Genomic DNA, 24,024 nt, shown 5'->3' on the forward strand with positions numbered 1-24,024 from the left:
GGAAAGGAAATGTGGTGAGAAAGAGAAAGAGTGGCAGGCACCAAACGAGACAGAAAAAAAAAAAAAAGAGAGAGAGGAGATGAAAGTAAAAAAAAAAAAAAAAAAAAAAAAAAGAACTTGGAAAAAACCAAAGGCAGAGGGAAGGCTGTTCTTGGGGGAGAGAGGGGCACGTACTACTGAACGAGGATTTTCACCAGGTTGATGTGGCCGCAGGTGGCCGCGGCATGCAGGGGCGTCCACAGCTCGTTGTCCTTGGCGTTCACATTGGCACCGTGGGAAAGGAGCAACTTGACAATTTCCTCAAAGTTGTCAATGCAGCACTGCAAGGTGGACACAGGCAGGGTCAGCTCCCGGCAGGGCCCTGGGTCGTGACGAGGGCACACGAAGTTCCCCCCACGAGAGGCCACAAGAAGGACAGCAGAGTCAAACTGCCTGAGTTTGAATCCAGCTCCATTACGTACATGCTGTGTGATCTTGGGCAAGTCACTTAACCTTTCTGAGCCTGTTTCCTTGTAAGTTAAAAATATACAAGATAAAAATATAAAGACAATCTAAAAATAAAGTCGGCTATAAGATGTTTTGCAAATGTGGGTGGAATGGGATGAAATTTGGAATGAGGCTTTAAAACCTTTTTTTTTTAATTTCAGAAGGCTTCCTTCCAACAAAACTGTATGGAAAACTCTTAGATAACCAATCAATTCAAGCAGGGCTGCTCGGGCTGAAGCAGGGGCATGTGCTGGTTGGGTGGGGATGGGGGTGATGGGGGAGATCCCCCTTGACAGCAGTGACCTCCTAGATCACAGTTTGGAATCTCTGACTTAGGAATTTCTGACCCAGAAGCTAGTTCTTGCGGAAGTCCCAAGTGACCAAGCCTCGCCCCCAAAAACCAAGCACTGTGTGAGGCTCTAAGGGGCCCTAATACAGTCCCTGCGAGGAGACAGCCGTGTCTGTGCTCCTGCTTGTCCACACGTGGGGCAGCCCCAGGGAGAAGGCAGCCCCCAGAGAGATGCAGGGCTCCAACGGCCATTGGAGCTCCCAAACTCCAGGGACGGAGGGTGAAAGATTCCAAGGGGACAGAGGGGCCTCAAGCCAGGGCCATGAGCAGCGAAAAGTGAGGACAGAGGAAGTAGAAGACAGGAAACCACTTTACAGACTGCAGGATGCATCCCAGGTGACCTCTGGAGAAGCCAGCAGGGGACAAAGTGTTCAGCACTGCCCATCCAGGGAAGTGCTTACCCCTCGGTGCAGTGGGAGATGTTGCAGAGTTATACTCAGAGGAGCAGAACAGTCAAGCTTGTTTTTTTTAAAAAATCCCTCCTCTGGCTGCATGTGGAGAAGAGATTGCGATCACAAGCTTTGCAGGGGAGAAGAGGCATGGTGAGGAGCTATGTTGAAATCACCCATTTAAGAGATGATGGTGGTCCAACCTACAGAAGTGACCGTAGGCCTGTGGAGGAGTGACTGGATGCCAACAGAAGGAGAGGGGGCACCCGTGGGAGCCCACAGCCCCAGGTGGGTGTGGGGATGGGGATGAGGATGGGGCGGCACCACAGCCTCCACCCCCATTCTCAGCAGAACCAGGGGTCAGTGCCAGAGGGACAGATGGGAAAGAAGCAGACATTTGCACAGATGGTGCCAAGGACCCAGGTTCTCTTTCTGCACCAGCCGATCTGGGGTTGGCTGGCTCTGGGGGCACCTCTCCGGACAGCAGGGGCATGTGTGACCCAGTGGAGCTGGGTGCTGCCTCAGGTAGTCGGGAGAACCATGCAGTGACACAGCACCGCCGGCAGAGGGCACCAAAGGCACCAGAGTGAGGCAGCGGGGAAAGGCGAGGGTCCCCAGGCTGTCACCGGGAGATGAGTTCGGGATGGCCCGGTCCATAGGCGGAGAAGCAGCCCAGCCCCTGGGATCGGGGGACAGGAGGGCCAGAGATCCCACCCTGAGGGCTGCAGAAAACATGAGGATGGGCGGGGCGGTGAGTGGGCGGGGGGATTATGCACCCAGAATTGTAGTCGTGTGAAAAGGATGCCCATGGGCTGGGCCAGTCTGTACCCGAGCAAGGGCTGGGTTGGGACCCGGATGCAGGAGTGCAATGGGGGCTGGTACGTGATGGAGTGGGCCGGCCTCCTCTCCTGCATTCCACAAGGTGGGCAATGACACCTGGCATTGGATGACTCCTCCCACCCCGTCACTTCCCACGTCCAATCTATCACCAGGTGTGGATTCCATCTCCTGCATCGCTGTCCCCATCCCCACTGCCTTGGCTGAGGCTTCATCACCGCTCTCCGCCTCCCTGTCACTCTCCTTCCACACACCTCAGCCAGAGAGAGCTTCTTTGTTAATCCAGCCACGTTGCTCTCAGTTTACAAACCTCCGAAAGGCTCCCTGTTGCCAAGAGCAGAAAATCCACAGAAAGCTCTTCTTACGGTGCTCCTTCGTTGTATTGGAACAGTAGTGACAATAATGATGACACCAAAAACAACAGCCCCAGCAAGAGCAGTAATAATATGTCACATTGTCAATAATAAGAGCTAGTGCTTTTTGCGGAGTTGCTAGGGCCACGCATCTTGCTAGCCGTGCATTGCCTCATTTGATCCTCAGAACAACACTTCCAGAGCTCCATAGCCATGTGGGGCTAGAGGCTACCGTACGGGGCAGTGTCGATACACAGAACCTTCCATCACCATAAAGGTTCTACTGGATAGTGCTGCCCTGAACTCAGTTTCCTGAGCTGTAAAATGGGGGTAATAATATTTCAAAGACTTGCTGTGATGATCAAACCACACTTCACATAAGTGAAGTGGCTTTGCCGAGAAGTGAACATGTGACAAATTCTAGTAATAATAATAACTAATATTTACCCAGTGTCAAGTGACGCTTATAGGGTTCTTATGTGTATTTATTTAATCCTCACGACAACCCAACGAGATGGATACTTGTTGTTCCTCTTCTACAGATGAGGAAAGTGAGGCACAGAGAGCTTAAGTAACTTGCCCAAGGTCACACAGCTAGAATTTGTGGATGCATGAAGCCCTGCGGGACAGGAAGAGAAGCCAAGAGGACACATGGGGAGCCCCTGGGCTGACGGCTGAGGGTGGAGACTTGTCCCCAGGGCTTATGGGTAGGAGGGTGGCCAGTCTCTTCTGCCCTCAGAGGGAGATGGAGAGGCTCTCCCCAGCCCAGGGTTCCAGTAGCCTGGCCTCCCACCCGCCAGGCTGCATTCAAGTCCACCTGATCAAAAACTTGGTCCAGAGCACAGGGAGGTTCAGTGAGTTCACTCGTTAACTCAGCACACACATATTGAGCACCTACTGTATGCCAGCATGGGGTGCAAGACTGGGATACACCGATGAGAAAGAGACATGGGCTCTGCTCTTGTGCAGCGCAGAGTCTGGGTAACGGGAGACCAGCATTAAATAGTCACGCTAATGGATGAAATGACAAAGGGATGCTCAGAAGAAAGGATATGGATATAACGGCAGAGCTCTCAGGCTCTTGCTGAGCACGCACCCGAGCGCTGGGTGAAGTGCGACGGGGAGCAGTACCTTGTGTGTGCAAGGGACTGAAAAGTCAAGTGGCTGGAGGCCAGGCAGCCAGAAAACACGGTGGGCTCAGCAGGGGCACAGGGGAGTTCCTTACCCCCAGCGTCATGGAAAGACACCAGAGCACTTTGAGTAGCATCAGCAGATGTTGGGTCTGAGCATCCCTGCAGCCACTGCTTGGAGGATGAATCAGGGCCAGGGCTGCCTGAACGCTGGGGACTAGTTAGGGGGCTGTTGCAGCATCCAGGTGACAAATGACAGCCAGAGCAGCCCCTCCCCAGCCAAAGGGGCCTGGGCCCATCTCGCTGCCCTAAAAAGGATGTGTGTTTTGATAGCACATGATTCCTGGCCGGAGTTCATGGCTGTGTGACCTTAGGAAGGTCACATAAGCCCCCTGTCAATCACTTTTGTCACGGGGGTGGATGGATGCCTTGGTGGGTGTGAATAAATGTGCTTCGTAAACTGTCAAGCTCCAGACAAACTTGCTTTGTTTGTCAAACCCTTTGCCAGGCAGTGAGGATGCAGTGTACAAAGGCTCCCTGTCCGCGGAGGCTGTGTGTGTGCCGCACGTGTGGGCACGGGGCTCTGTGGGCGTGTCTGTAACAGACACACTCGTCTCCAAAGCAGACAAGAGCCTTTCAGATGTGGCAGCTGCAGCTCCCCTCCCCCTCCTCCCTGAGGGCTCTGGGCAGGAAAAAGCAGGGAGATGGGGCACCTGTCCAGGTGGAGAGCAGGGAAGCAGGGGCCCCAGCAGGTCCTTACCTGGTGCAGGGCTGTGAGTCCATCCTCGTTGCACAAATCAGGGCTGACCTTATTCTTCAGGAAGTAGCGCACTGCAACAGAGGGGACAGGAGTGACTGTCCTGTCACACTTCAGGTGTGCAGGGATGCAGGGGACCCAGGTAAGACCCTCTCTCCCCCAGGTCCTGACACAGTCTTGTTTACTCCTTACAACAGGGGTGAGAGGTAAGTGTCAAAACCTCCCCATTTCACAGATGAGGAAACTGAGGCACAGAACACAGATCTCTTGTCCAGGATTTCCAAGAGGTGGAGAGCACTGCCTGTCTTACTCTGCATAATAATGACAGGAGCTAACGGTTATTGAGCACTTCCTGTGCGCCAGGCACAGAGCTAAGCGATTTACATTTGTTGTCCAGAGGGAGCACATTCTAGTCGCTGAAAGCATACACTCTGGTGTCCAATGGCTTGGGTTCAAATTAAGTGCCGTTTTTATTGGCTGTGCAACCTCAGTCAAGACACTTCCCTCTCTGTGCCTCAGTTTTCTATTCTATAAAATGGGGATGATGTTAATCCCATCTCACCAGGACATCATGTGGAATAACTGAGGTGAGCTGTGGCAGGGTCTTAGCACGGTGTCTGGCACATGGTTTGAACGTCAGCACTTGTTATGGAGGTTGTTATTATTTTTATTAACACTGCAGGTCCCTGCACCCATAAGTGCCAAATGCCCCTTCTTTGGCCCTACTGAGCCTTGAGGCTTTAAAGCAGAGGCTTTAACTGCCCTCCATCCTGAGACCTTTGTCTAGTGTGTGTGTGTGTGTGTGTGTGTGTGTGTGTGTGTGTGTGTGAGTGTGTGTGTGTGTTTGTGTTTTCAGGGATGGTGGGAGGAGGGAGGGAGCTGGGGCGTGGGAGGGCAAAGTGAACTCTAGCCACAGCCTTCAATCCTTCTTGCTTAGGACCAGTTCCTCCCCTTTTCCACGGGGACCCTCCCTCCTTCTCCATCCTCCCCAACCCATTCAAGCCCTAGTTCCCATCCTGGACCCAAGGGCAAAGGGAAAGAGGGAGGGTCAGCACACACATACTGGTAGTACATCATCGTATCAATATATTCAAGTCCACCTGCCCAGAGACTTGGGCCAGAGCACAGGGAGTCTTCAGTGCGTTCATTCATTAAGTCAGTACACACATATTAAGCACCTACTGTATGCCAGCATGCGGAATGACGCTGGAATACACCAAGGAGCAAGAGACATGGGCTCTGCCCTCGTGTGGCTCAGAGTCTGGGTAGCAGGAGACTGACATCAAACGAGCGAACCCACCAGCCCTGCAGGCCCCTTCCCAGCCAGCAGCAGTAGCCCCTGCCATGGCCTCCAAGCTTTAGGATACCCATCTCTGGCCAGCCTCCAGCTGCACAGCTCCCATGGGGCCAATGGGATGAGTCCATTGAAGCCCATGGTTCCTCTTCTGGCCCATCGTACCCTTCCCTGTTCAAATGGCTCCAAGCCCGAAGGTAGGGCCTGCACAGGCCTCTTCCCCAGATCCACCTTCCCAAGGGTGGACCATGCAGTGGGAAAATACACCTCTAGGCTGAAGGGGTGACCAAGGGGTGGCCGTTTGCGGAGCAAATGGAGGAACTTGACTACACAAGCTGGCCTGTGTGTGAGGCCCTCATGATGCCAGGGACTGAGGCCTGGGTCCTGCAAATGGGAGGAGCAGGCTGGGCCTGGCCCCTCTGAGCCCCCTCCCACTCCCACCCAGTTTGGCTTCCTCAAAACACGAGCCAAACTGCACAGCCCCTAATGCCCGCTGGGGGTGCTATCTCCACACTACAGCCCACCACCCGCGCGATGGGGCAGGGACACAGTGGTTTCCTCCTAGATTTGCCTCTGCTGTGCAGGAACAAGCTCGAGTGACCTGTGAAGGGCGGAGGGAAGGCCATCCATTCTGCAGGCTGAATACCTGCTCGGCAGCCCCAGCGGGTGCTGGGGAAGAAGATGAGGTCTCTGGAGCAGCGGGGATGGGGGCCGTCTTCATTAGTCCCAGCTCCCGGACCCAAAGCCCCAGTGGCACCCTTGGCCTGAGTGTGAACAGAGCCCCCTGTGAAGGGGAGGTTGAGGCTTCCACCCAGCCTCCTGGCAAGAGGTGACATCTCCGGCAGACTTGCCCTAGATGCTTTCATTGCTGCTGGGGGTCAGAGTGACAGGAGTTTATACCAAATACAGTCAGGTCCTCTGGAACCACTAGCCACATCTAGCTCATATGGCTTTCAAATGTTAACTCAGAAAAATTCAAAATTCACTTCCTCAGTCGCTCTGGCCACATTTCAAGTGGTCAACAGCCACAGGTGGCTACCATATCAGAAAGTGCAGAAATAGAACATTTCCATCTTCACAGCAAGTTCTATTGGACAGTGCTGCTTTGGGGCATTATACACGGAAATTAGCCCCATCACCAAGAACTAAAACCCTTCTGTGGCTCCCCATTGCTCTGGGAACAACGTCCAAAACTCTTACTATGGCATAGAAGGTCTGCACGATGTCTTCCCTGCCTGCAGGCCTCCATCTTGCACAATTCCAGGGGGAACCATTCACACTGTCGTCTGTGAGACTGGTACCCCCCAGCCCAGGGCAGAGCAGTGCACAGCTTGCTCAGCTGTACACAGGACTCCTAACCTACCTGCCTCTCCAGTCTCACTTCTTAAACTCCAAACACCTTCCACAATGGTCTTTTGTCAGCTACAAAGTCACCATACTTCCTTTGGCCTCTGAGTTTTGCATAGCCTGTTCCCATTGCCTGGAAGATGCAATCATCCATCCATCCATCCACCCATCCATCCACCCATCCATCCACCCTCATCCATCCATCCATCCACCCATCCATCCATCCATCCGTCCACCCTCACCCATGCATCCATACATCCATCCACCCATCTACCATCCATCTACTCACCCTCATCCAATCATCCATCCACTCACCCACCCATCCACCAACCATCTATCCACCCACATCCATGCATACACACACACACACACACACACACACACACACACACACACATACACACACACACCTGTCTCACTCCTCATCCTGTGCATCTCACCTCAAACTCTCCAGACGAAGGCACTCCCCCTGGTCTGCATGCCCAGAGCTTCTCTACATCTCATACATAGCCTTATCACAACCATAATTACGTAACAATTTGGGTAATCATGCTAGACTTTGGGTCTGCCTCTGTAGGGCAGGACAGTGACCTGGCACTTGCTGCTCTTTCCTTAAGGCCTGGCACATGGTAAATCCTCAACAACCTCTCCAGGACCCTGACCTAATTGGTAGCCCCTTAGCTCAGTCCAAGTTCACAGCTTCTCCATCTCCGAGCACAGCAGACCACCCTGTATGTAGTGCTGACCCGTATGGCTCGCATCTGGAGTAGGTAGTGCTGCCCGCAGGGTCCTCCCACCAGGATGGTTGGTAGCTGCTCTCAGCCTCAAGTCCACGTTTGAAGACTATGGCAAAGCCACTGACCACCGTGGCCCAGCCTGTCCACGGGCTGGTGGGGTTGTCCTGGGCCTGACAGCTGGCCTTTGGGAGAGTAGAAGTGACCATGATGTCCCTGTGCAGGATGGGTTTCTGGAAGGTTCTCCTTTGGGGGTGGGTGGTGGACCAGGCTTCCGGTCCAGGAGACACTCTTTGAGGCAAAAATTAAGCATCAGCTGCCAAAAGCAGGCTTTGTGTGCAGTAATTATTGGGGTGTTCTCCGTGTGGCACGGGAGCCTAAGACATGGAATTACTCCAATGTTGGGCAGTTATTTTCAGCCCAAGAGGTGGGACAAGTCATCCTCGTCTCTAAGGAGCTGTCGACAGTCATGAGCCAAGGCCCCCTCCGTGGTTCTACTAACGCTTTAGCTGGGAGCCTGGCTCTGGACACAACTCATTGGAGCAAAGACCCCACCACCCAGGGCCTGGCCAGGTTTTCCTGCCTCTGGGGTTCAGCAAGAAAAATGATTCTTCTATCAACAGTGTCTTCTTACTGGACGCCTCCTACGACGAGCCCAGGTCAATGCAGAACCACTTTCTTTCATGGGTTCATGTCTAATTATTCCTCTTACGGAGAACAGGAGACAGAGGAGACAGAGGGTCAGGGAAGTGCAGCTCACAGCCACGTGCAACCGAGTGGAGGAAATCAGACCCTCTGATTTCTAAGCCCAGGCTCTTAGCCACAAGGCTGCTCTGTTCTGCCCCTGAGGCCAGGAATGTGAACCAGCATTGCTGGAGTAACCAGAGCCGGGCTGAGAGCTGGCGTGGGGAGGAGGGGGAAAGGAGAGTGGACAGAGTGACCTCTGCTCTGCAAGCATCAGAGGCCCTCGAGCCCCAGGCCAAGCCTCTTCTTGCAGACAGAAGGGCTCAGTGATCCACAACCAGGACAGAAGAAACATGGCAGCCCCGGGGTCATGGTCAGACATCTCAGGGGCCAAATTAAACACAAAGTTGCCTTCTCTCACTCCCTCCTTAAAACCCTCTGGTGGTTCCACATTGCTCTTAGAATAGAGTTCAAAATCCTTCCTTGGCCTTCACTGGGGTCAGCAAACTATGGTGCAAGGGCCATATCTGGCAGGCAGCCTGTTTCCATAAATTAAAATTTTTTGGAACACATCCGCACTCATTGATTTACATATTGCCTGTGAATGCTTTTACCCTACAACACCAGAGTTGAGTAGTTACAGCAGAGATGTATGGCCCGCACAACGTAAAATATTTACTATCTGGCCCTTTACAGAAAAGATTTGATGACCCTGGTCTTCACAGTCCTGCATGGTGTGGTCCACCTACAGGGCTACCACCTTGCACAATTCCGGGGGGCACTGTTCTCAGCATAGTCTATGGCAATGGCTAGCTCTGGAGTTGTGCAGTGTGCAGCCTGCTCAACCTGACCTAGCCACCTTATATCCCTAGTCCCCCAGGCTCTTCTCTTGCTCTCCAAGCACCTTGCACAATGGAGGTAACTGGCTTGGGGGGATCTGAGGGGTTGGCTGGGGCTCAGGGAGGACAAAGACAAGAAGGGCATGCTCTCCTCTCCAGCTGGGCATGTCCACCACTTCTCCTGATCGCCCACCCTCAGGTCTGCCCCCAAAGCACCAACACCAGGCCTGCCCATCAGTTTGTCCAAGTGACCCTCTGTCCTCACACATTTCTTTAGCTGTGGCTTTAGGCAAGTTATTCCTTCTCTCTGTGCCTCTGCGTCCTCATCTGTAAAATGGGGATCACAACAGCATCTTTTTTGTGGGGTTGCTGTGAGGACTAAGTAAGACAATGCCCGAAAGCTACTACTATCATTTGTATTAAAAATAAAAATAAAAAACAACCACTGAGCTCCTGCCTGGTCCCACCCTGTGCTGGGTACTGGAGATGTAATCATGGATATCTGGCATTTCTCAAGAGCCCTTGACCTGGTCCTAAAAGACAGAGGTCATCTCTCTCCAGGGAACTCCGAGCATCTGCTGGTTCAAGGACCACAGTGAGGCCACAGCCAATGTCCCCACCACCCCCCGTGAAGGCAAGACCCCACTGAGATGGCAAAGAGGTGGCTCCCGCCCTCCCCTCATGTATTCCTGCTCCTGGCGCCAACCCCGTCGCTCCGCCCACACCTCCCTGGCAATCTGGCTGGAATCTGGGCCAAGCAGGGCCATCTGTTCCCCTCCGTCTCCAGCTGTAGCGAGCGAGGCTGAACCAGCCCATCTCGGCAGGAAGCTGGTGGCGGCTGCCTTTGGGGAGAAATCACTGCTGACAAGCTTGTGTTTTCTTTGCCACCTGACCCACTCCACCCCACAGAGCAGACCTCCTGACCTCGGGCTGGTCAGTGACGTGCAACCACAGGTGTGGGTCCTGCTCCTGCCCTGGGGGATGAGGGACAGCAAGGCAGAGGTGTCTGCTTACTGGAGGTGGACCTTGGACAATCTACATCTGCTGGGGGCGCCCTGGGGCTGAGCTGCTGTCGCCTGGCCACGTGACTTCCACTATCACGTTCACGGGACACCCACTCACCAAGCCCTCCTCCCTTCCCGTCTCGCTTCCTTTCCCACCCAACACCCAGGAACGAAGCCTCATCCTCCCACTCCCTCCTAGGCGCTGACCTAGGAGGTCAGATCTAGTTTCTGACCCTCCACACCCCTACTTTCTCCCACCCCCCAACCCCCCTCCCTGAAACCCTCACCAATAATTCAGTCACACTGGTTTCTTCCATTTCTTAAAGCAAAACAAAACAAAAACTGAGCTCCTCAAGGCCTTTACACACACAGTTTCCTGCACCTGGAGCCCTCTTTCTTCCCATACTTGGGCCAGCAAACTCCTCTTCTTCCTTCCAATTCCAGCTGAAATGTCACCTCCTCTGAGAGGCTTTCCGTGATCACCCCAATCTCAATCGAGTTGCCTGAGTTATTCTCTCCCATAATACCCTGCATTTCTGCTTCACAGTAGCTCCTATGGCAATTTATAATTATAGGGTCGTTAGTTAGCATATGTTAATTATATAGTTCTTTGTTTAGTTTTGGGGGCTCCATGAGGGCAGGGCACCCCATTGACTGGTGTTCCCAGTGTCTAGCATGGAGCCTGGCTCAGAGCAGGGGCTCAAGAAATATCTATTGCAGTGAGAGCACCTGAAATCTACTCTCTTAGCAAATTTCTAGTACTCAGTACAGCACCATTATTAACTGTAATCATCATGCTTCACATTAGGTCTATAGATGTATTCATCCTACATAATGGCAACTTTGTACCCTTTAACCAATATCTCCCCCCCAAAAAAGTAACTATATGAGGAGATGGATATGTTAATTAGCTTGACTATACTAATCTTTCTCTCTCTCTCTCTCTATACATATATATATATATATATATATATAAATAAACATCACATTGTGTACCTTAAATATATACAATTTTTTTAAAATTTATTTTTATTTATTTATTTTTGCCTGCGTTGCGTCTTCGTTGCTGTGTGGGCTTTCTCTAGTTGCGGAGAGCGGGGGCTACTCTTTGTTGCGGTGCGTGGGCTTCTCATTGCAGTGGCTTCTCTTGTTGCGGAGCACGGGCTCTAGGCGCGGGCTTCAGTAGTTGTGGCACATGGGCTTCAGTAGTTGTGGCTCGCGGGCTCTAGAGCGCAGGCCCAGTAGTTGTGGCGCACGGGATTAGTTGCTCCACGGCATGTGGGATCTTTCCGGACCAGGGCTCGAACCCGTGTCCCCTGCATTGGCAGGCGGATTCCCAACCACTGTGCCACCAGGGAAGCCCAAATATATACAATTTTTATTTAAAAAAATCTACTGTGTGAATGAACAAAGGCAGGAAGGAATGGAGGGAGTGCGCAATGCTCTGGGGGTCCACAAAGCTGCTTGTTCAGGGGGGCCTTGGGATGGTGGGACATGGTCTCCCCCTGGGGACACGTGCATAGTCCTGCAGACACAACACAAAGAGTGTGACTTGAGGACTGAAAAGCAACAGGCATGGATTTTGCATAGAAATGAAGCAGCGAATACCCCTCCCCAAGCCTCCAGTGGCAATACAGCCAGACATGGCAGCTGACCGTAGGAGTCCATCAGCCCACCTCTAGGCCAGGCCCCAGGCACCATCATGACCCTCCCACCCAGGATCCCTGTCCTCACTCCCTCTGTCCTGCACCTTTGGTGTTCTTTCTACAATCCAACACTGACTGTACACCAGGCACTTTGTCTATCAAATCCATTAGTCTTCCTAAGCCAGTTATGAGGACTAATGACCTGCTATTATAAATTAACTGCCTGGTATCATCACCCCAATTTACAAATGGGAAAACTGAGGCTCAGGCTTGAACATGTGAAATGACTTGCACCAGGGCACGTGTCTGGGAATGGCAGAGCTGGGATTTTAACCCGGATCTGGCCACCTCCAAAGGCTGAACACTTAACCACTTTGCTAAAATTGCGCCAAACAAGGACCCGGGGAAGGGAAGGTGGGCAGCAAAGAGATGTGTAAGATGGATGCAGACATTAGCGTGAAGAAAGCCATTGACAAAAAGCTAGACGAAAGGTCAAGACCACTGCCAATAGTTCAGTGTTCAGTACATGATAATAAAGACAATGATCGCTAACAGTCATCCCAGAACCTTCTTGTTAGAGCAGTTTGCAGACAGGACACTGGGGCAGGAGGTTAACACTTAGCCTGAGGTCCCGTGACAAATGAGTGGCAACTCGGGGGCTGACTCGAGCCTGAGCTGCACCACTTCCTCTGTTTGTCTTCCTGCTGCCTCTCCATTCTAGGCAGACCCCACCCCATCCCTGATGCCAAGCATCCTCATGGCCGGCCTCCGGCTGCTGCACCCCACCCACTAGGCTGCACCTCCTCCATGGAAAATCGTGCCCCCCGCTGGCCCTGTTTCCTCCCCTTCCTCACATCCCAGGTCTGCTTTGCTCAGTCTCATGGGGTCCAGCACCTGGGGCCTGGTCAAACCAGCTCCTCTGGCCCTCCCTCCCCCTCTGCCCCTCCTCAGGGTGCTGTCAGGGCTGCAAGGGGCCCAGCCTACTGCTTTAACCATGCCAGAAGGGCCAGCACTCTCAGCCTCTTTCCTCCCCTCCCAAGTCAAGGTTGTCTCGGGTCCTCAGTGCACTGCACCTCCCAAATCATTCCACCGAGCAGCTTCAACCTTTCTACCCACCACTGCTCATCCCTGGAGCAGAAAGAGCCAGAAATAGCTGCTTCTAGGGAAGCCCAGCCGCCTTGGGCTCGGGGTGGAGTCAAGTCTAATGGTTTCTGCAGGGACTGGTGCAGCCCATCCCACAGGCAGGAAGTTCACCCCCGGATCCCGGGCGATGACTCAGCCATGGTGGAGGGTGGGCTCAAAGTCACAGCCCCAGGCCCAGGCCCCAGGAGCCAGGCCTTGCTCTCCCTGAGGCAGCCCCCCTCCAGGGCCCATTCGAGAAGAGGGGTCAGACAATAACAAGTGTTGGCAAGGATGTGGGGACATCGGAACTCTCATGCATTGCTGGTGGGAATGTAAAATGGTGCAGCTGCTGTGGAGAACAGTCTGGTGGTTCCTCAGAATGTAAACATGGAGTTACCATATGACCCAGTGATTCCACTACTAGGTATAGACCCAAGAGGAATGAACACGTATGTCCACACAGAAACTTGTACACAGATTTTATAGTAGCATTATTTACAATAGCCCCAAAGTGGAAACAAGCCAAATATCCGTCAATGGAGGAATGGATAAATGAAATGTGGCATAGTCACACAGTGGAATATTATGTAGCCATAAAAAGGAATGAAATGCTGATATGTGCTACACCCTGGATGTACCTTTGAAACATCATGCTCACTGAAAGAGGCCAGTAATGAAAGACCACATATTGTGTGATTCCATTTATAGGAAATGTTCAGAATAGGCAAATCCATAAAGATAGAAAGTAGATTAGTGGTTGTCAGGGGCTGAAGGGAGCAGGGAATGAGGAATGACTGCTCATGAATACAGGGTATCCTTTTGATGAAATTTTTCTGGAATTAGTTAGTGGTGATTATTGTACAACTTTGTGAATGTAGTAAAGACCACAAATTGCACACTTTTAAGAGGGAATTTTGTAGTATGTGAATGATACCTCAGTTTTAAAAGGAAAGCAAGGGGCTCCAAGCTGACCTTGAGCATCCTGCTGTAAGCTCATTCCCCTGCCAGCCTGGGAGATCTGTGAGGTCAGAACAGCACCTGTCGCATTCATCACTGTACCCACAGGGCCGAGGATGGTAGCCAGTACACAGTAGGTATTCAATCTTTGCTTAATGGAAGGGAAGGAAGGAGGAGGCCACTGGCCACTTGGGCTGTATATGATCTGGCCTCTGTTCACCTCTCCTGGCATCATCCGTCCTCACCACCGTGGACCCTTTCAGGACCACCCATGCACCACCCTCTCTCTTGCATTTGTAAGCCTTCTTGTGTGCTATTCCCTCTGTCTGTTTTTTTTCTGCCTTCACTTCACTTGGCTAATTCTTAACCAGGTTTCAGCTTAAGTGTCACTTCCTACATGAAGCCTCCCCAGGCTGGGCCAGGTACCCTTCTCATGTGCTTTCTGTTCCCTCCACAAGAACACTTAACAGCATAATGTAGTTGTGTATGGATTTGTCTGTGTCTTTACTAGACTATCAGCTCTGGAGGGGTAGAGGAGTAGGAACCACAAACTTTCTAGCTACTGTGACATAGGCTCCCGGTCAATATGTGATGATTTCAGGGGTCAGGAGAGCCTGCCTGGCTTCTACTCAGTCCTCAGAACTGGCCAGAGCATCCTCCCTTGGGATATTTTATGCTTTGTCCTCTGGACAACAAGGCTCCCAGGCTGGGCTGGGCCACAGACTTTTCCATCTCAGAGAGAATCTTCATCCCTTGGCTTATATAATACAAAGAGGCCAGCTTCTCTCTTAGCATCTCTGATGTCCACATGACTGTGAGGACAAGATGGCCAAGGGTGCACCAGACATGAAGCTATAATCTTCGCTTTTCTAGAGGCTCCATGCCCAGGGCACATGGCTGAGCTGGGCAGGAGTTTTTGACAGAGACTCGTATCAGCTACCCAGATGTCTCTGGACATATGTAACTTATAGCTAGTATTAGGTGTGTGCCAGAAAAATGATTTCAGACCCTTTAGAATATAAACTCTATGTGGGCAAATCTTGTCCGTCTTCTTATCTGGGGTATCCAGCACCTAGAGTAAGAGCTCAACAAATATTTGTTGAGAGAATGAACAAGAAAAATTGTTTTTCTTCTGTAAGAAGATAAAACTGAAGATACCAGGGAAATTTAACAAAATATGTACAAGCTCTATATGAAGAAAACTACAAAACTCTGATGGATGAAATTTTAAAAATTAAATAAAAGGAGAGGTATTCCATTTTCATGGATAGGAAGACTCAATATTGCCAAGATGTCAGTTTTTCCCAACTGGATCTATAGATTCAATGCAATCCCAATCAAAAACGAGTTATTTTATGAATACTGACAAACTGATTCTAAAGTTTATATGGAGAGGCAAAAGATCCAGGATAGTCAACACAATATTGAAGGAGAAAAATAAAGTTGAAGGACTGACATACCTGACTTTAAGACTTAGTATAAAGCTATAGTAATCAAGGCAGTGTGATATTGGTGAAATAATAGATAAATAGATCAGTGGAATAGTATAGAGAGCCCAGAAATAGACCCACATCAATATAGACAACTCTCATCCATTGCTGGTGGGAATGCAAAATAGTGTAGCCACTTTCGATGGCTTCTTACAAAACTAAACATACTCTTACCATACAATCCAACAATCACACTCCTTGGTATTTACCCAAAGGAGGTGAAAACTATGTCCACACAAAAACCCACATACAGATATTTATGGCGGCTTTATTTATAATCACCAAAACTGGGAAGTAACCAAGATGTCCTTCAGTAAGTAAACAGATAAACTGTGGTACATCCAGACAATGGAATATTATTCAGTGCTAAAAATAAATAAGCAATCAAGTTTAAATGCCTATTACTAAGTGAAAGTGAAAAGCTACATACTGTATGATTCTAACTATATGACATTCTGGAAAAAGCAAAACTATGGAGACAGTAAAAGGATCTGTGGTTGCCAGGAGTTGGGGAGGGAGGAGGGATGAAGAGGCAGAGCACAGAGGATTTGGGAGGCACTGAAAATACTCTGTATGATACCTTTATGATGGATACATGTCATTATATATTTGTCCAAATCCATAGAACATACAACGTAAGAGTGAACCCTAATGTAAACTATGGTCTTTGGATGATTGTGATGTGTCCTTGTAGGCTCATCAATGGTAACGAATGTACCACTGTGATGGGTGTTGTTGATAATGGGGGTGGGCTATGCATGTATGGGGCCAGGGAGTGTATGGGAAACCTCTGTACCTTCCCTCAATTTTGCTGTGAAACTACAACTGCTCTAAAAAGTGAAGAATAAGTAAATAACTAAGCAAACAAAAAGAAACCAGGGATAAGCTACAGTTAATCCTCTTGAAAAATGCATAGTCTTTCTGAAACGTGAGGGTGGGAAAGGAATCTCTTCATAATGTAGGAGCAGACATTTATGTACTAGATTTCCTCCAAGGGATGGAGAACCACATTTAACTCATCTAATGTGAAGAAGACATGGGTCTGCAAGGTTCCTCCATCGAAGCTCCAGACTGTGCCTGTGTACACTGCCCTCTGTCCCTCTCCCTTCCTCCCCTTCTGTCAGCTCTCTCACCCCATAGGTATCTTGTGGGCTCCCTGCCCTCCCACCCCCATAGTAATTTATCTCAGGGACTCAAGGCAAGGATACTGCTGGTCCAGAAGCACGACCCTGAACTTCCCCATTGCATTCATGAACACATCAGACCCCAGCTGTGCCAGGTCCCTGTTCTTCATTAATTCTGCTTCCAGAATTCTCCCAGCAGCTCCTCCTGCAGCTTCCCTGCAGACCCAGGAACCCCATCTCCCCTCCACCCTGCAGAGCCTGGCCGCCCAGGAACTCTCCAAGGTATTAGCTTTTATCCCAATTCCCCTCTCCCCAAACGCCCTGCACTCCTCTTCTTGAATTCCTGTTGCTTCTCCAACTCCATCTCTCTCACCTCATTGCTCTTTCTGCTTCTCGCTCCTTAATTTTTTTAAATAGCCCAATTCTATCGTATCTCCAGGGAAGCAATAGATAAAAAATATTCCCAGGCCTGCAGGTAGGCGCTGCATACACAGAAACACTAAAATGCCTTCACAGCCATCATAACAATATCTAGCGTTTGTTGAATATTTTCCACGTGCGAGGCACTATGCTGAGACGTTACATGTCTCATCCCAGTTAATCCCCACAACAACCCTATGACTTAGGTGCTATTACCAACTGATTCAAAAGAAAACTATGATTTGCTCAAGCTCACTTAGCTAATAAGTGTTGAAACTCATTTCTGGTCTGGGTGATTCCAGGCACAACTGGTGGCTCTGGCATAACTAGTGACAAAAGATCCTCACCCAAATATAACCAAGAATAAAATCCATTCCTATCAATATTTAGGCAGAGAAAACAAGTTTCCTATGAAGGGGGAAATTCCTTTAGCTCCCATCTGCCCACTTTGAACCTTCCGTCTGGTTTCCCTGATCCCCCTCTGCTGTCCCAAAGCCCCCCACTTCCCATGCCTGTCTGCCCAGTTCCCAATTTCTTCCTAAAGATGCCGTGTCTTGCTTCTCTCCCTCAACACAGAGTTATACAGGACAGGGACAAATCCCAATCTGGGCTTCCTTCCGCCTGTTTCACCGAGGAAATTAAACAAGATCTTTGAACATTTTAAAGGTAACCACCAGAGAAATTAAAATCAAGATTTATATCTTCCAGATCAATGGAAAAGATAAAAGCAAATATAGTATTCCTGAAAGTCACAAAATGAAAGAAACAACAGAAACACAAATGCTACAAAGCATGAAACTAGATGACCAAAACACAAACATTGTAACAATAAACAAAATCATTTATCCTCCTCTATAAAGCAGTAGAGATTTGGTTGCCTAAAAGAAAAAAATTCAACTATGTGCTGCTAACCAGAGATACATCCCAACAAAATAACAGACTGAAAATAAAAGGATGCTCAAATATAAAACAGGCAAATGCAAACACAAGGAATGAGGGGGTGGCGACATCACTGTGATACAGAATAGAATTCAGGGCAAGAAGAGGAGGTAATTAACTTTAGGTTGATTTTTAAAAAATACTTCAAAATAAAATCATAAACAGAAAGCAGATCAGTGGTTGCCCGGGGCTATTGATGAGGTGGGGAAAGCGAAGTTGTTAGCAGTTAGGAAAACTTATGAAATCATAATCAGTAAAGCAAAATTCAGTGCAACACAAATTATCAGTACATAAGTCAAAACCACAATTTTGACACCCTAAAGAAAAGATCAGGTAGGGGGCGGAAGGGGAAGACTTATTGACAAGGATGTTCACAGTAGTTGTTTATATACACTGCTTATAATTGAGAAATATTGGAAGCAACCCAAATGTTTAAACATTTGAGACTGCTTAGGTAAAATATGGAACATCCATATAATGGAATATTCTGCAGCTGGTATCTTAAAGAATTTTTAATGACATAGGAAAATGCTTGATATATAACATAGAATGGAAAGACAAAAACCCAAAACTATACATTCAATGCAATCTCGATTGGAAAGGAAAAATGCATCATGTCCACACAGACACACACTTCTCATTGGGAAAAAAATTAAGATATTAACTGTGGCTATCAGTGACTTTTATTTTATGGTTGCCAGAATTTTCCAAACATTTAAAACCATGTATGGACTACCTTTATAATCAGGATTTTCTAATTTCACTATAAAACTAAAACCATACACAGAATGGTAGCCAAATGGTAAGCACTATATTTTTGCTAAGAGTTTCTAGGGCAGAAATGAGGTCTCAAGCTGGCTGACCCCATGAAGGAAATGCTGAAGCTGGGATTCCCGCGTTGGGTAGGAAGTTAAACAGCAGCCAACAATAATAATAACCCCTTTGTTGGTATTGCAAAGAGGTTCACAAACTATGGTCCAATGGCCAAATCTTGCCACTTTGAACAGTTTGCATGTTAGGAATGCTTTCTGTGTTTTTTAATAGTTGGGGGAAAAAAAAATCAAAGAAGAATATTTTTTGACTCATGAAAATTACATGACAGTCAAATATCAGGGTCCATAAGTGAAATGTAATTGAAACACATACTCTATATATTGCCTATGGCTGCTTTCTCTGTGGTAACAGACTGTACCACCCACAGAACCTACAATATTTCTTATCTGGCCCTTTGCAAAAGAAGTTTGCTGATCTCTGGCGCAGCGCTTTTCCGCTAACAAAGCATGTTGAAAACCACAGTCACTTAATTCTCACAATAAAAGTCTCCGGTAGGAGAGGAAGAAATCAATGAATGTCCAAGGCGGACCGTGGGATCGTAGCCAGGAGGCGCGTGAGCAGCTCAGGCTCAACATCTTCACCTGCCAAGGAATGAAGGGGGCACAAGCCCCCAAGAGCCAGCTGTCACTCACCTTTCTCCCCACCGTCTCACCTCCCAGCCCCAACTCAGTCGCCTCTGCCCTCCAAAAGCAGTCGCGTTTCCTGTCAAGAGCGTGACCTTCTGAAACCTGCAGAGTGGAGGCTGCAGCTGCAAAAAAGATGGTATTTTTATCCGGACCCTGCTTCCTGTTTGCTGGCTGGGGGTTTTATTTGCTGGTGTTCTGTTTTGTCATTTCTGATACAGACTCTCTCCCTTGTCACATCAGAACAGAGATGTCTGTCCTCAATAGGGTATGCTGCCTTCCACCAGGCCCACCTGCCCCCGGGTCCCTGGTCCTCTGTACTCTCCCCTCCTGCTGCACCATCTCCTGTGATGTTGAGATACCCATCTTCTGCCTGCTCAGGAGCAGAAATCAGGGCAGCTGGATGGGCAGGGGGGAAACAGGAGCATTTCTGCTGCAGGAAATGGAAAAATCCACTCTCTTATCAGAGAAGAGCTGGCTGGGCTAGGAGGGGAACAAGTTTGCAGGTTTTCCAGAGCTTCTGGAACCCACTTCTGGAACCCATAATTTTTTTAGCAAGGTCTGGTTGGGGAAGGACCAGGGCAGCTGCTGGAGGTAGTTAAGTTTGGGACTTGGGAGTCGTTTGCTGGGAATGTCCTCCCCTGGGACGTGGGGATCATTTGCTGGAGCTCCCAGCAATAGATAAAAAGGGACTACCTTCAACCCTCCTGCCCCCGGGACTCAGCCAGATGGGAGAACAGAGAGCAGATACATCAGTGTCTAACAAGTCGGTGATGGCAGGAGCTCACATTACTGAGCCCTTACTGTATGCCTAGCACCGTGCAGGAATTAGCTCACTGAAGCCCTACCACTGCCCTGGGCAGGAGGGAGGCAGCCGCTCTGATTGATGCTATTTTACAAACAGGGATACTGAGGCACAGTGAGTTTAATTACCTTGCCCGAGCCACTCATCTAGTAAGAGACTCCAGTAGCCCCACACTTGAACTCTGGGCTTGCTCTGCCATGATGATTTCATGTCTTACAACTAAACCTGACCCTAGGTCTCAAGAGCTGGGGATCTGCAGCCTGGAGCATTCCTGTTCTGCCATCACACCCAGCACCAGGCTCTGAGCCAGACAGATAAAAGGGCTAGTCTGTCCTTTGCTACAATCACTCCTACCCCTGGAGAGAAGCCACCAAAATGTACTGCTGAGGGACAGGCAATCTACCTAAGCATTGCGCCTGGCATGAAAACACAGGTGGAGTGGCTAAGAATTCAGACCCCTTTTCCCAGTGATCTGACCTCAGGCATGTCACTGCCTCTATCTGAGCCTCAGTTCCCTCACTTGTAAAAGAGGAATTATAACCTCATAAGGTTATCTGAGAAGTAGATTATAGAGTACTGATATAAATAACAATAGTAGTAGTAGTAATATTTAGCTGGTTGGCTCTCCCCATCCCAGCAGTTATCCCACAGGAATGTGGAGCCCAGCCTTCAAGCTCCAAGGCACTGAATGGTGGCTCCAGGTGGTGGACATCTTTGGAGATCTTGTGAGCTGACCACAAGGTAGAGCCAAAGGGCATCCTGGGTGTGGCATTCAGTCTCCAAGATGCACCCCTTCCTCCTAAGATTTCACACGCTTGTGCAGTTGCTTCCCACACTGAACAGGACTGACTGACATGGGTCATCATAGGATGGCGTGTGACCTGTGAGGCTGGGTCACAGAAGACATTGCAGGTCCCATCTTGCTCCTTGGACCACTCACTCTAGAGAAGAAGCTGCCATGTTGTGAAGACACGTAAGCAGCCTTGGAAAGACCTCATCATGAGGAACTGAGGCCTCCTGCCAACAGCCATGTTGGAGCCATCGTGGAATCAGAGCTTCAAGCCACAGACAAGCCCTCAGATGATGGGAACCTGGGTTACATGTTGAAGACAACTTCGGGAGAGACCCTGAGTGGGAAACACTCAGCTACCAGCCCAGGCCTCCTAGATGCCCTAGAACCTGAGCCCTCTCCCCTCGGAGTCAGTCAAATTTCTGTTAACCAGGGAAATTCTTCACTAAACCCTACAGCTGACTAAGGGTTTTTATTTCCGCCCACAGTGCTGAAAACACGTCAGTCATCACCTGGGTCTCCTTCCTGTCCTAGGGGCACAACCCCATCTTCCCCACTGCGTGAGGATGGGACCAGGTCTCGAGGCACCTTCCTGAGCTGAGGGTACCAGGCACCTGGCTGGAGAGAGGTGGGGGAGGAGACAGCGGCCACATACAGTTCCCTAACTCACAGACCTGAATGTGCTTCTCTCCTGCTCAGAAACCTCTCATGGCTCCCCACTGCCTCCACACTGTCAGAAGCCAGCCCAGTGATTCTCATGGTGCAGTCCCAGCAGGAACAGCAGCACCTGGGAATTTGCTAGAAGCATAAATCCTGTGGCTCTACCTCAGAAATACTGAATCAGGAGTTGTGGGGGAAGGCCTGACAATCAATGGTTTAACACATGCTCGCAGTGATCCTGACGCCCCATCTCCTCTCCCCTCATTCCTTTCTGTGTCTTCTGTGCTCTAGAAACACCCAACTTCTCTTCCCCCTCTCCCCCCCCCCAAATATTCACTGGGTCCCAACTCTGTGCCAGGTGTGAGCACACAGCAGTGAACAAGGCAGACACCAGCTCTGCTCTCCTCAAGCCGGCAATCTGCCCTGCTCTCAGTCTGGCATATTCTTCCCTTCTTCCCACCAGCCAGATCCCCACCCAGGCCCTCACGCCAGTGCAGGAGACGCTCAACAATCACGAGGCAAACATTAAATGAGCCGATGAATATGTGACTGAATGCACCACCTCCTTGACCCTGAATTAAGTGCCCTCAGCAGGCTGTGTGCACCTCAACCGGAGCGCCCGTCACCCTTCACGGGGACCCATGGAACACTCGAGATGTGCACAACCCGGACTGAAATATTTGTGCTGCGAGTGTAACACACGCACTGGACTTGGAAGATTTAGTACCAAAAAAAGATGGGGAAAATATCTCAATAATTTTTTTGTACTGATTATATGTTGAAAGAATAGATTGAGTTAAAGAAAGTATACAAATTAATTTCACCGGTTTCTTTTCTACTTGAAGGTGCTACTAGAACATTTGAAATTAAGTATGTGGCTCACATTTGTTTTTCTATCGACCAGCACTGAGCAGGTTGTAAATATTTAGTCCCAGGACTACGGGCTCCTGGGGCATTTCTGTCCATCTATCTTTCCTCCCTTCCTTCTGTCTGCCCTCCCTCCCTCCCTCTCTCCCTTCCTTCCTTCCTCGAATTCTAACCTCCACCTCCTCCTTTCCACAAACATTTATTGGACATCTGCTCTAGACTCCCACCATGAGACCTGCCACAAAGTAGGTGCCAAGCCGTCTGCTGAATGAATAAGTCAATGCTCAGAATGCAGACTGACCAACAGGTGACCCTGGGGGAGTTTCTCTCCTATTTAATTCCCATACCTGCTTGTTTGGGTGTAGTTTTCCCATCTCATTTCAAAAGCAGCCAAATTCCAAAGATGTCGTTACGTAACTCGGGGCTGGGGTCAGCTTTCCTCTTGCATTTGGGGCTCAGGTGCCCTCATGTCCCAGCGCCAGGACTCTGAGTGCAATACACTTTGTTCTTGAAGCTCCAGGAGGCTGGCCAGGGCAGGGATCTGGGCTCGGAGCTTTAGTGCCAAGTTATCCAGTGAGAGGAGGGCAGCAGGCGGAGCCATGCACTGCGCCCTGCCCAACCTCCACCGGCCCCCAGGGGCCTGGGAGGATGAGGGTACATGTGGGTCAGTGAGACCCAGGCTTCAAGCCTGCTTTGGACCCTGGACAAGAGTCACTGTGGAGGAGCTGCTCCTTGGAGCTGGGAAGGCAGTAAGAAGGCTGGCACAGTGCGTGGCCTTTCGTGTCCCCGGGACCCACTTGCAGCTAACACAAGGTCATGGCCACTGCACCATGGCCCAGCAGCCAGCAGCAACCTCCCTGATGCCTTCCCACTGGTTTCACACCCTTCCCAACCTCGCACTGAACCACTGGAGGCGTTCCCTGCCCCAGGGCCCTTGCTTATGCTATGATTTCTGCCTAGAATGCTCTCCTCTGGCTCAACCTCGATCTTTCCACATGGCTGGCTCCTTCTCATCCTTCAGGTCTCCTAAAGGTCGTCTCCTTGGAGAGAACTTCCCTAACTGACCTTACTAAACACGTCACAGTCCTTTTTTCTTTACCAGAGCAACCTTACCTGTTCCTTCATAGCAGGGAATTTCACAGTAGGGGAGTGCATTGCCTCCTTGGCCTTAAAGAACCTTATCTTCCCCTTTAATGTACTCCATGGGTCATGACAGGAATTTTCAGGCACTTAAACCGCACACCTCACGTCTCCTCATATATAGGCTGAGAGCAAGAAGCCTCATACCCAAGAGTCCAGGCTGTGATTCCGTCTGCATGATGTTCTAGAACAAGCAAAACTAACCGTATACTTCACACCCACTAGGGTGGCTATAATCAAAAAGCAGACAGTAATAAGTGTTGACAAGGATGTGGAGGAATTGGAACCCTCATACAGTGCTGGTAGGAACATAAAATGGTGCAGCTGCTGTGGAAAACAGTCTGGCGGTTCCCCAAAAAGTTAAACATAGAATTACCATGTGACCTAGCTATTCCACTCCTAGG

The 24,024-nt window shown here is 49.8% G+C and overlaps 1 protein-coding gene and 1 long non-coding RNA gene across 5 annotated transcripts in view; both read right to left on the reverse strand.

The window, feature by feature from the left end:
• Positions 1 to 24,024, reverse strand: part of PPP1R16B (protein phosphatase 1 regulatory subunit 16B) — a 101,680-nt gene that overhangs the window by 21,684 nt on the left and 55,972 nt on the right. For all 4 annotated transcript variants that reach the window (XM_059897385.1, XM_059897384.1, XM_059897383.1 and 1 more), the window contains exons 3-4: positions 4,305 to 4,375; positions 175 to 320 (exon numbers count right to left, since the gene is read on the reverse strand). In XM_059897385.1, coding sequence (XP_059753368.1) covers positions 175 to 320; positions 4,305 to 4,375 — 217 coding nt within the window. The remainder of the gene's footprint in view (positions 1 to 174; positions 321 to 4,304; positions 4,376 to 24,024) is intronic.
• LOC132349185 (uncharacterized) lies at positions 11,535 to 22,944 on the reverse strand. The gene is made up of 3 exons (XR_009497629.1): positions 22,828 to 22,944; positions 19,368 to 19,483; positions 11,535 to 11,728 (listed from the first exon to the last, which is right to left on the reverse strand). It is a non-coding gene; the product is annotated as an uncharacterized LOC132349185 (long non-coding RNA).

The sequence above is a fragment of the Balaenoptera ricei genome, chromosome 15, assembly GCF_028023285.1.
Source record: "Balaenoptera ricei isolate mBalRic1 chromosome 15, mBalRic1.hap2, whole genome shotgun sequence".
NCBI classification, from domain to species: domain Eukaryota; kingdom Metazoa; phylum Chordata; class Mammalia; order Artiodactyla; family Balaenopteridae; genus Balaenoptera; species Balaenoptera ricei.